A 13,270-nucleotide genomic window follows, 5' to 3' on the forward strand; every position below is an offset into this window, starting at 1 on the left:
GAATGGCTAATACTGGTTTGTGCCCATTCTCTTCCCAATGACTTTAGTGGATTGTTAAGACCACAGACTATATGAAAGTTGTTAATTTGTTTTCTCTGCTTTTGGCAATCCTAATCCGATAGCTTTTCTCAGCGTTTCTTGGGCAGGTGCTGACCGTTTTGAGTTTTCCAGATTCGTAGATTTTGAAGTCATCCCAAACCTCCAGGAAACTCTCAGGAAGTGACAGATTCAAGGTCATACTGTTGTGCCCAGCAGACCCTTTGGTATTGCTTCACCTGGGAGAAGATACACGAAGTACAAAAGAGCAGAGCACGGGAGAAGCAGCAACATAGAGACAACAATTCAAGAATTACACTGTTGATAATTTTATGGTATTCAAGGCAACCAGCAGGCTACTGCCCATAATGTAAATCTCTTATCAGGGGAGAAAATTCACTACTTTAAAGAGTACATTTTCAAAGTACTCAGCATTTGGCCTAGTTTTAATTTAATTTTGTGCTAAAACTTCCATTTACATCATAAACAGAAAAGTTAGGCCAGTTGTACGAGCTTTTGAAGACACATTTTAAGGTGAAGAATACCAAAATGCTATACCTGTGCTACTGTCTTCAAGTGCTTCTCTTGGACCCATTTTCACATACAGAGAGTAAGAGAAATCATGTCACCGGCCGTTCTGCAAACCCTGACTGGACCCATCTTGCTGTGCAGTGGCTGTGTGGCAGATATTCCTGAGAGGCTTGGTGGTTCCCATTTTAACAGACCAACCAGGAATAGGACATTCTTCTTCAGAAACAAATGTGTCTACCCAAAATTACTGAAAAAAGCCCATGTGGGGTTTTTTTTGTCAAGCACAGGCTTGCAGCGATGCTGTTAGGAGACAGAGAAGTCGCATGGCTTTGCTCCTTGTTGTAGGGCAAGTTCTCTTAACGCTATCTTTTCCTGCATTTTTCTCCATATTTTCAACCATATTCCTTCACTATAAAAATAAAGCTTTTTTTCAAAGGCTGAGGTATTTGGAAATGAACATTTAAATTTGCATATGTTGGAACTGATTCATCCCTGGTACCAGGAAGTGCTCTCTGCTGCGGGGAGGGGATCTGCAGCTGGCTGGTGCTGCCTCCAAGGCAGGCGATGCTGGCAGGAGAGAAAGCGTGGGCAAGGTGCCCAGGGAGAGAGCTGATTCACAGCTTCCCCCTGGCAGCTTCTGTTAACGGAGCACCCCCTGGGTAGTGCACAGAAGCTATTTCACATTAGGCACATACCATGCCTTTGGCAACTGGCATGTTAGGCAGTATATGCTGGTGCTAGATGTGAGAACAGCGGGCAGCACGTCATGGCACTTGCTGCTGGGAAACTGGGAAGTCCTGACTGCTAGCAGAACAGGCAGCATGCAGAGGTGGTAACTGAAGGCACAGGAATATTTTTTCTAAAGCAATATAATTAATTTAAACACATCGTGTGTATCTGTGCATTCAAGTGCACAGTAATATTTTAAATGCCAGCATGATGCATTTTAGTCTGCTTATAGGAAAATGGATTTCAGTGTAATTAAAAAACATACCATGTTCTTTCTCACCCCCACACGGTCCAAAAAAATGCAAGAATGCAATACAGATAATACCAGCAGCTAAGGACAGAAAAATTGTACATGCAGAAAGTCAGAGAATTAATTAAATTTTACCTAAGGAGAAGAGTATGCAGTCAGCCATCTCCAGTTTAGAACTGGAATCCCCAATTGCTAGGGATTTCTAGAGGCAAAGAGAGAGACAGAGCAATCTCTCAGCAGAGATAGAAGAGACTGAAGTTACTCCACAAAGCCTCTGAGCCAAAATTATTTTAGTCTCATGCCTGGACTAGCTCCATAGGTCTGGCATCGTTCCCTCATGGATAGAAAGACTGTACAGTGAAAATGGTAACAGAAAATCCTTCCATTCTACACTTCTTTCCAATCTCCAACCTGCACTTCTCCCAGTGTCTTCTGAGAGGGCTCAGTAATGCCCCACCAGGACTGATCCCTGCCTGGATCCCCTGATCTCCTGCCCATTTCTGCTGGAGCTGCACTGGATCCAATGCCAAAAAGCAACTGACAAGTTAGAAGAAGATTTTTCTCAATTCACTCATTTGCCATTCCACCACAATTTTTTTTGCTGTCACTTGTTATTTCTTCAAATCCTCTTCCTTTATATCTGCTTTGGTTTTGGGTTTTAAATTTTCCTATTACCTCCAGTGAGGTCTGTCGTGTCAGTAGCATTCTGCTAAGAAATATTAGCAGTATTTTACATATGAAAAAGTAATATTTAGCACTTTTGCTAAAACCAAATTTCTATGATTAAGTACTCCTTCTAGTTAAGCTGAATACAGGGAAATAACACATGAATCTAGATTTAACAACTTTTTTATTTTTGGCCTACCACGCATCTTTATGAACCTTTGATATTTATAAGGGTCTGACTTCATATGCTTTTGTAGGTATATTTGTGAGGACTAAAACATAGGTTTAGCCTTGAACATGAAACCATAGACTCAAGATCCACTGAAATATTCATTATCTGCATACCTGTCCCACAGAGTTTCTGTTGCCTCTTGAACCAATTCAAATGAGCTTCAAATGAGCTCTGAATGCAATTTTCAGAAGTGCCCAGTGCTAGCCTGGTTCTGCTCCTTTTGACGCTGGTGATAAAGCTTACAAGGACTTTAATGAAAATAAAAGAGTGCAAGACACTTAAAATGACTCATTGTGTCTTGGTAGCCAAGAAATTCTATGTTAAGGTTTCACAACACACAGCGTTTTCTCCCCTGACAGGAGGATGCAATGTGTACCCAGTCATCTCAGCAATGTGAGAGGACCATAAGTAATGCAGACTAAGGGAAAGATAAAATCAGCTGGGAGAAAAGAGCAGGAGGACAAGAAGGGTGATGAAACAAGAGATAATGGAAAGAAACAACAAAGAGGAGGAAAAAAGAAAGAACTGTCGACTTCAAGGTTATTAGAGATCATGAAAGGAACAGAGAATGAAGACATCAGCCAAAGGGGACAGATTAAAAAGAAGCAAAAGGGAGAGAAAGAAAATTTAAAAGTGACAAGAAGAGACAATGAGGAAGGAAGAGGATCTGGAGAAGGAAGCAGTAGAATGTGGAAGAGAAACGCTGCAAAGAAATATGGATGGAAAGCAAACCATGGGGCAAAAGCCAAAGGATGTTCCTGCTCCACTGAAGGAAAAGGATAACAGATTGAAGATAGGGAGAAAGAGGCATCAGGAAAGAAAATGGAAGGAGTAAAATAAACAGTGAAGAAGTATGTAGATGTACAGCTTCATTGAGGGAAATTAAGAGAAAATAAATCCATCCTAACAAACAGGTTTTCATTGCAAATTCACAGATAGGTTGTGTAGGTAGAGTGGTTTTGTCTACTCATCAAAAGTAAGTATCAACACTTCAGGAATTCAGAAGTCAAAAAGTCAAATGCTATGGTAAAAAAATAGACAATATAAGACAACAGGGTAAAAGTGGAAAAGCATCTGCGTACCTACTGGCATTAGAACAGACAACAGCTTTTCTTAGAATCATAGAATGGTTTGGATTGGAAGGGACCTTTAAAGGTCGTCTAGTCCAACCTCCCTGCAATGAGCAGGGACATCTTCAACTAGATCAGGTTGCTCAGAGCCCCATCCAACCTGACCTTCTTCTGTGTCTTCACAAGGAGAAGGATCAGCAGCATTCCCACTTCACATACTTAATTAGAGCTTGACAATCTACCAAAATACCTGGGACTGAAAATAAGATTTAGAGATTTACACATCCAGATTGCTTTCACAGAGCTGGCTAGAACAGTAATGGCTGGGAAGCATTGCGCTGACTCTCAGAAAGGTAAAGGCAAAATGTGTTGCTGGTTTCTGTCCAGTTCCTGCTAAATAGGTGTTTTCATAACAATAGCCACAACCCTGACTGTTACTGACACACCCATGGCTAAAAAATCTCTGCTGAGGACCACACAGCTTTGTTTATGATCTCTCTTCTCACCCTGGAGTGCTCCCTGCAGGTCAGTGGTGAGTGGCACAGGAAGGAACTGGAGGAAAACTTGTTCTCTCTTGTGGCCTCTTAAATAGTTAAAAAGGGGACTTGTTTGTCAAGAGCTGCAAACCTGTTGTTTTTTGACAAGCACTCAAATTCTTAGAGGCGTAGACATACAATAAATTTACCATACTTTACAGAAAACTCCATTTCTTAATTTGACAAAGCTTCTCATCCCTTCCCTTTCTTGCCCACTCCCCTTTTTTTCTCCTTCCTCACACATTCAATACAGGGAACTGTAAACACAATATCTTTACAGGTTTACTTTTGCAACCTTTTGTTTCTGGACTACCTGACTAGGAAAAAAACCCACAATATTTTGTTTATCAATCTACATGTAGTTTCAGAAGACATATGGCTTTATACTGCAAACAGAGCAGTGAATAAGAATGTCTACTTCTAGCCCGTTTTCCTCTTCTGTGTAAAGTCATTTAGCCTCTCTATGCCCCAGCTTTCCCCTGCCAAATTCTTCCCTTTTTCAAAGCAGTATTGTGAGATTTTATCCATTAAGTTTGTAAAATACTTTCAGATCTTCAGATGAAAGATAGAAATGCAAAGTATTATTGCGTCTGTCTTCCAGCCTCCCAGCCTATGAATTTCATTCCTGGTGATTCAGTCAAATAAAACAGAATCTCAAATACATGGAAACCACCAGACAATAAAAAATTCTACATTCTTCCATGAAAAAATCCCACAGGAAACAATTATATTTCTCTAGCCTTTCTGAACCTTCAACAGAAAATCACACCTCTACTATAGAGATTGACAGCATGGTCAAAATAAAACTATGGGAAAGATACAATTTTCAATTAAATCCCCGTTCTTTTCCAATGTTCCTTCGGAACATTCTGAAGAATCATTCTGAATTTTTGCACAACTCCCTAGTTTACTCCCCCGTTCGATTCAATATGAGTTTTCTTTTGGGTTGCTAGCTACATCTGCTTTAAATATTTAATTAGTAATTTATAGGATATATATTCTGTCTGGTAGACTATATTATTTATATATGTGTTCCTGTACTTATTCAAGGGAAGACTGGATCCACAACGTAGTAGGAGCTAAGTGCTGTAAACTAAACAATAAAAGTAACATCAGTCTTTAGAGCTGATGCACCAACTTACTAACAACAGATCTTGAAAGGTATTTTGTAGCAACCCATTGCAACTGAATCCCAGTATAGTTTGGTGAGTCCTGGAAAGGATTACTATCTGATGGCTCATGGCGTGGCCAGTGTGAGAGAAATTAATGGCTGAATTCAGTTCCATGGGAGCAAATTTCCTCAGCACAAAAACAGAATGTCAAAGCAGTGTACCATAATCAGAATTGGCAATGCTCTTCACCTTTATTAGTGATTACTATTATTTCTTTATTTCCAGACTGTCCACTGAGTGCTATTATTAATCCCCTAAGAGCAATAGCTTAAAAAAGTACACAGATAACATACAAACCAGCCAATTCCTGTGAAAACTACAGCCTAACTTAGTAACATGCCCTTTCCTTAGTGAAAACCAGGCTGTAGTGATAAGGGCAGTGAGGCTGAAAGTGTGCAGAGGGAGAGGGCTTGGTGCAGGGCATAGAAGGGGCCAAGGGTGATTGAAAGGGCAAGAGACAGAGAGAAGCAGTTATATTGGTTACAGTTGCTAAGACTGTCTCTGATGATTAAGTTAAATCATCACCTTACTATCACCCTACTTAGTGAAAAATGCAACCAAGTGTTACAATGACCCGACTTTTGTTTGCATGGTGTGCTGAATTTGGGCTTGTATAATTCTAGATCCAAGATTTCCATTCTTATTTATGCATATAAACTGGTCAAACCTTAAAGACAACATTTGACTGAGATGGAAATAGAATTCACTGTGTTGCTGAATCTGAACTGAGGATTTCTGAGAGAGAGAGGGGGAGCCTGAGCCTGACCCCAAGGCTGAGCCCAGGCACTGAGCTATGGTCAGGCTGTGTGCACTGAAAAAAATTCCATGAGCTCTGCCTCCCCTCTGGGGAAGTGCAACCCTTCTGGTTCCAAACAGCTGTTGTCATTTTGTGGTAAAATCTCTAAAAGTAAAAAAAAAAAGGCAAAGTGTTTTCGTTAATTGCAGATTATTATATCTTTGTTTTATTGGTATATTTTAGAGATAATTTATTTTTTAAAATAAATTTTAAAAGTAAGTCAACCAAAGCTATACACGATAACGAGGACAAAACTACTTCAGTTCTGTCTTTGCACCTTTGTGTAACATCCTATTTGGTCTCACACTAGCTGAGCTATATACTATCTAAATATGCAAGCTACATGTAAGCTTATGTAGCTCCTGTAAACCTAGATAAAAGCCTGGGAATATAGGTTTAAATGTATATCTTATTTGTAGTCTGCTATGCTGATGTGAACTGGTTTTTCTTCCAAGCTGAGTTTGCAGCTAGACTTTTAACCGTTGGCATTTGGAGCCCAGAGCCCATTTGGGCATTGCAGCCATTTCTTCCCCAGTCCCAGCCTTCAAGCTGCCGAAAGTCTTTTTTAATTGCTGCACACCTTCAGTCCTTTCCCCAGTGAAGAATGGGTGGTAGGGCTTAAGTATATTTATCTCCGTTTGGCTCTTGCCTTTTTTTTTCATTCCTGCTATTGAATCTAAGCCCAATACTGAATCCAGCTGCCACAGCTGTTGCTGTTCTGCTGCCTGCCCTGCTTTCTGCTTATGCTTATGTTCCCAAAAAAGCTTCTCTGGGATGTTCTGTGAAATGAATGGGACATCAAGGCGGTGCTAACTGCATTCCCCTTCACTGACGAGCACTTTTATTTTGCTGGATGCCCTGAATTTGTGTAAAGTGCTAGTGTTATATGTTCTGAACCTCACTCTTTACAGGGTGAGTTCGTTTTGTCACCTCACTCTTTACAGTACTAAAGTATTTCCTTTGCTGCAATAAGCTGTTATGTATAGTCTACAAATAAGCTTCTGATCCTGCCAAATTACATTCACTTTAAGTAAGTGAGGAAACTGTGTATCTCTTTTTCCACTTACTCTGATATTCATTTTCAAAGGGTTTAACATCACTTACCTCTTATAAGCATGTACATACATTTTTCTGGCATTGTTGCATGCACATTCGATCAGTTAAGTCAAATACGTATAGGTAGTAGTTGATAGTAAAGTAGTAGGGTATATGCAAGTCCTATGTATGATCAGACATTCTGAAAATACAGACTCACAATTCCAATGTACAAAGACTTGTAATTGTCTCCTTACCTAATCTGCTTAGGATAGCAAATAAATATTGTAATAACTTTATAGTTGAAACTGTATGACTGCTGTATACTTTCATCCTGTATTTCACAGTGGTTATAAGCACTTCCCATATAATGGAAACTGCAGTAAATAGAAATGTTCCAGGATTTTAAAATGTTCTTATCAACTGCACTAAACTCTTATTTCATCTGTTACATTTGGGTCAATATAAGCTTATGAGACTTGAAAACAAATATTATAGTGTCAAAATCAAAATCTGAAAGGTCTTTCTAAAATCCTTTCCTACATAAAAAATCTCTTCTGGTTTAATCAAAAGTATGATTTTAAACTGATGTGAATTTCACCCTTTGTGAAAATTCTCCATTCAATTTACAGCAGGATGATTTCTTCTTTAGCTTCAGTTGCTTAAGATTTTTTTTAAAATGACACAGAAATAAGCTAGTTTTTAAATTGTGTAAGACTGTCCAAATGGTTGAGGTGTAACGGTCTAATTTTAAGACTGATTGATTGGATATACTGGTGCATCTTATAAATCCTGTTTGTTAAGACACTATTAATCATGCCTGCCTGTAACAAAAATCTTGGAAAAGATGAGAAAAACCATTGTGGGGTTTTGATAATAGCTTATTCTGAAAAGGATTTAAAAGCCTGTAGAGGAAAATGGTGGCTTCAGATAGCATGGGTTTATAAAGAAGGAATCCTTGTAGAGGAACAGTCTCATGGCTCCTTGTTCTCCTTTATTCGTTTAAATGCCATGGACATTTAGAGCCAAAGTTTAGTCAATTCCTTTAATTAATTCTTATTCCCATATCTTTTGATTCAACATCTTTAGAGGCTTCAGTCAAGCTTTAGTGCAGCAGCTGATCTTGATGGAAGTAGGAAATAGGCATTGTAGATCACTGAAGATACCTAGCATTAAAAAAACACATGAAGCAAGAGATTGTCTCTCTGCAGATCTCAAAACATTTGCCAAAAAATAAAAATAAGTAGTGAGAGCATCTAAAAATTTAGATATGAAGTATTTAAAATATAAGACCCTTTATATAAGATGCCCTAACCATTTATTTTTTAACTTGGGCTAGCCATGTACAGCCACAGCAAAGAATGAATGGTAAGGGCCATACAGACTAAGATATGACTTCTTCAACAAGGATCATATTTTTACCTAATTTGTGTCAGAAGAAACTATGCAAAAATTAGTTTTTTTATCTTTCTACAAGCAGAAGGATTAATGTGTGATGTCAACCTGTCTTTAAGATATTAAAGATATTAGTCACAGTAATATTTACACCTTCTAGTCAAGATCATGGTCTTATACTTGGTCCTGTGCAAAGACATAAAGGAAGAGAAAAGGAGAATTGTCTTTAAGGATGTCGCTTAGACTTCTTGCCCAAAGCACACAGGCTGCTTGTTATATAGAAGAGAAACTTCAGTGACGTAGTGAACCCCAGAGGTTTTACCAGCTTACATCCTGGAAGTGCTACCACATTTTAATGTTTGCTAATGAATAATTCAACTGGTCCAGCTAAAGACCATATGAGAACTCCATTTAACAAATTCCAGTTTAATTTATCTCTTTCAAGGTTGCATTAATCATGTTTGAAGTTTGGCCCTGCTGAGCTCCTTAGAAGTAGGTAATGCTTACTAGCATTAAAGGGCTAAAATTCAGCTTAATGGAACATGACAGCCCCATTGCACTGAATTCTGGGTTCCTTAATTCCTGATTTTAAGAAACTCACAAGACTTTGCAGAAACCATGGTGAAACAAAAGTTTACCAGTACGGACCAACTTTGAGGAAAGCACACATGTAACTTAAGGGTGAAAGCCAAAGTCTACATGAACTCTGGATTCAAATAAAGAAGGAATTCAATGTTATAGAAATCTGATGTTTCAGAATGCAACATCTGAATTTGTGCCCATGCTTTTTTGAATTTGAATGCTTTCTTCAAATGAAGCTTTGAAGCATGGCTAAAATTCAAAACTCAGACTCAAGAAAAGTGACTTTTTGGAATTCATGTAGCATTCGTCTGTTCAGTAAAATGAATATAAATTAATTCTTCCTTTGTCTTTTCTGTGATTTAGTGTAGCAGTTCAAATACCAGCTAATGATTTTACTTAGCATTATAATTCAGCTTATTCTGTGGTGATCGCAATCATCTTTGCAATGCGGAAAAAACCACCTATTCTCTTTGATGACTCTAATGGCGTTCAAATATTAGAAATTCCACTGATGGCTGTATCAGTGACTTCTCTATCTGGTACTGTAGCTTGGTGTTTGGGAGTGTTTGGGTGGGTCACCATTTCTCCACAAGAGGCCAGCATTACTGCCCCGTCTACACATTTCCTTTTCCTTAGGCATCTCCTTCGCTTCATGGACAGGTGGAGGGATATCTTCATGGTGCAACCTCATGACACTGTGCAGTGGGATTAGAGCCATAGCTCTGATGGAAAACAAAACGGCTTGCTGTAATGTTAGCCATTACCTAAGAACACACCATGGGGATATTCCATTTGCTGTCAACCCTACTCATTCCTGGTGGTGCAGGGATGTCAGGCTGCTCCTGGAAATCTCCACTAATCTGCTGATACAGAGATATCCAGAAAGGGTTTGAGTGGGCAGGTGAGGAGTAGCAAACAAAAAAACATTTTAAGAACGAAAAAAGTATGTTTCTCCCTGGTGTGGAATTAAGCTCAGGTTTAGCAATGGCTAGAGGTCCCCAGGGCTGGCACCGGTGGAAACAAGGATTGAGCCAATGAATATTTTTTAACGGGCAGTTATATCTTTCCTGTCAGTAACACTGCTCCATATCTCTTCCATTATTATTCTAGGTGTCCCACCCCTGGGTGTGATGGCTCTGGGCATATTACTGGAAATTATGCTTCACATCGAAGGTATGTAAAGAGAAGGTTTTGTTCTTTAAATCAAACAACTGAAGGGCTAGAAGGGACCTCAACAGACCTCTCTTTCGTCTCTCAATACTGAAGTAGGATGGAGTGCTGTACATAGGCATGGGTTGGTCTAATTCATTCTATTTATCACCAATGAATAACATTTCTCAGTTTCAGCATGGCTCACTACCCAAATAGGTAGGACGATTTTTGCTAATATCTAGCAAAATCTTTGTAGAAAATGAATCCAGTTTTTCTACCTTCTCTGTTAGCCCGGGGAAGCAATTCAACATTCTTAAGTTTCTGCTGCTTTACATCTGAATGACTTAACTCTTCTCCTCACAATCTTATCTTTTCTGCACTTAAATCCTATTCCTGCATTTTTTTCCCACAAATTACATTTCCTGATTGTTCCTGTCAATCTCTTCCAGACTCCCTCCGTTCTTTACCTCGTCTCCCAGCTGAAGCCTTACCAGCTTTAATCAGAGGGAAAAAGTACCTCTTCCATCTAATATGCACCAGTCTTGTTAGTACATTTCAGAATAAAGCTTGGCTTGTTTTTAAATCACAACACATTGTACATAACTATGTCAAGCCAGAAGAATGGAAAGAGAAATTTATGGATGAAAGCTGTTACCTTAACTGCCTAAATTATAACTGTGATCCTTACCAAGGGCCAAAGAAAGTTTCACATTTACTAGTTAGGGTATTGTTGGTAACCCCAAAATGAATTATGGTGGTACCACTGTAGAGGTAATGTTACAAGTGCTGTGTAATTAGCAATTCCCCTGTGGCTATTTAAGAACTATAAATCAGTAGAGAAGAGCTGCACCGTATTTTGTAAATACCTATCCACTGTTTAATCAAAGAATAATAGTGTAGCCCAGCTCTCTTTTGTTAGTAAAGACTCTTTACTCCCATGCATAGTAATACTGTTGAGTCTGGATATTTTCTTGCTTCACCAAGTCCCTGTAGTTTTACAATTGGCTATAACTAGTCAATACACGAATTCCCAGTTTAAATGTATTCCCAGTAAAAGCAACAAATAGTTTAAAAGTCAAACATAAATAACATAGAGATTGGGAATGTGCCATATCTTTACATGCTGTAAAAATGAAAGATGACAATAACAATTTCTGTAATGCACAGTTAAAAATCAAATGTACAAATAACATTATAAAGGAGAAGATGTAAACATTTTAAAAGCACTTACACGATGTAAGAGATTAAATTACACTTTCAAAGGGATTTAAGGTCAAATTTAGAACTACATTTAAGTATATATGGATTTATCAGCTCACACCTCTACCAGCACTATGCTTGGTGTAGCTATGCCCCGACTTTGCTATTTCAGGAAGCTGCATATGTAGTTGGTCATCTATTTAACCAGAAACAGGCAGAACAGTGAAGATGCAGAAGGCAAAGTGTCACAAACAAGAAACCTAAAAGCTGGCAAGGTTAGCAGGGTAGAATCACTACATATCAGCTCATTTTTTCCCTGCGCATTGTCTCCTGGCCACTCTAGGACCGGACCATGAGCTGGATGGTGTTACGTACTTTCGTCTGTGAATTCTTATGTTCTTGTATTTTTGCAGATGAGTTGTAGACCAAGTTTTCATTTGATTCTGCAGCATACTCAGTACACATAAAGATATAAAAAGTCATTCTGCAAAACTATGTGATCTGGAATTTGTCCAGTCCATTGGGATTTAACACATTCAACCTTTTGAAATGCCACCATGTCTACACTGACCACATAACTCCTTCGTTTCTCTTCCAAAAGGCCCCTTGGCTGCCTGCGGGCACAGGGGCACTGACACTGAAGGAGCAATGTCTTCTTTGATTAAAACCACCAATGTCCCCAGGAGACCTGTCACATTTACACGGAGCCAGCCTCACACTGTTCAGGTCATGATATCTGTCGAGGCCATTTCTAAGGTGGTGAGGCTGGCAAAACACATGCTCTTTAAAAGGGCAGCAAATCAGTAGCCTAAATCTGGAGCTCTTAAGTATGAAAGACCCCACAGCACATTCACAGTTAAGCTTTCTAGTTCCCACATGGAAAATTAGCATTTACCTCTGCTTGCATCTGAGTTAGCATTTTTGCTTGTATTTGATACCCTCACTTACAACCCCTTCAGTTTCAGAAGGAAAGGAATGACAAACTTCTCTTCTAAATGGCCGCCAAGATGCCTAGGCATCATCTGTATTTAAAATGGCTGCTCAACAGCAAGCACACATGAAGGCAGATTTAACTCTGCCATAACTCTCTGCAGTTCCACACGCCCATTCAATGTATGCAAGAAGTTATATCAGCGTATGCCGGTGTTGAATTTCCCTTGTTGTCTTTTATCTTCATATATAAGGAATTAAACTGATACAAAAATGAAGTAATATGTTTACTTTGTAATAGCTTTTGGTTATTATATGATAAAAAAAATCAAAGCAAAGGCTCATCCTTGACATATGTTTTCTTGGTGAATCTGCTGTCAGAGGAAAAATGAATTAATCATAACCTCAGAAGCTGTCTGTTGGAAATGTCTGTTTAGAGGATCTGAAAGGTCTTAGAATTTTCTAATAAATCATAGTGCCAGAATAGAAAGATCTATTGCAAAAAGATGATGCACCAAAATGCCAATAAGTAGGTGATAATTACAGTGATTTAATATGTAGAAAGCATTAAATCATTAGTCAAGGCAGAAATTCTTCATTCAGATTTTGTTATGAAAATGTCATCATCTACAGGCATACCCATCTGTACACCTACTAAAAAAAGTATTGCTTTCTGAGGCATTTCTATTAACTATTTAGTTTTCAGATGCAAAACCTGATTATTCTCACACAGTGGGTACGACTAGTCTCAGAGATAAACTCAGGATATCTCTAACTCCTGTCCTCTCCCCTTCACTTTTTGCAGTCCAGGTTGTATGGGTAGCAATGAACCAACCTGTTCCAAACTGCCCCCTTGCCTCTGAGCCTTGGCTTCCTCTTATTCTAAATCCCTCACACTCTGTTCCTTCTGCCTCTGTCTTCTTACAGATTATGATACTATTATTTTCGAAGAAAACTA

At 38.8% G+C, this 13,270-nt stretch overlaps 1 protein-coding gene across 1 annotated transcript in view; it reads left to right on the forward strand.

Annotated features, from left to right (window-relative positions):
- Positions 1-13,270, forward strand: part of MYT1L (myelin transcription factor 1 like) — a 316,300-nt gene that overhangs the window by 275,442 nt on the left and 27,588 nt on the right. Inside the window, exon 17 of the mRNA XM_075145121.1 lies at positions 10,141-10,203. Coding sequence (XP_075001222.1) covers positions 10,141-10,203 — 63 coding nt within the window. The remainder of the gene's footprint in view (positions 1-10,140; positions 10,204-13,270) is intronic.

The sequence above is a fragment of the Calonectris borealis genome, chromosome 3, assembly GCF_964195595.1.
Source record: "Calonectris borealis chromosome 3, bCalBor7.hap1.2, whole genome shotgun sequence".
Lineage (NCBI taxonomy): Eukaryota > Metazoa > Chordata > Aves > Procellariiformes > Procellariidae > Calonectris > Calonectris borealis.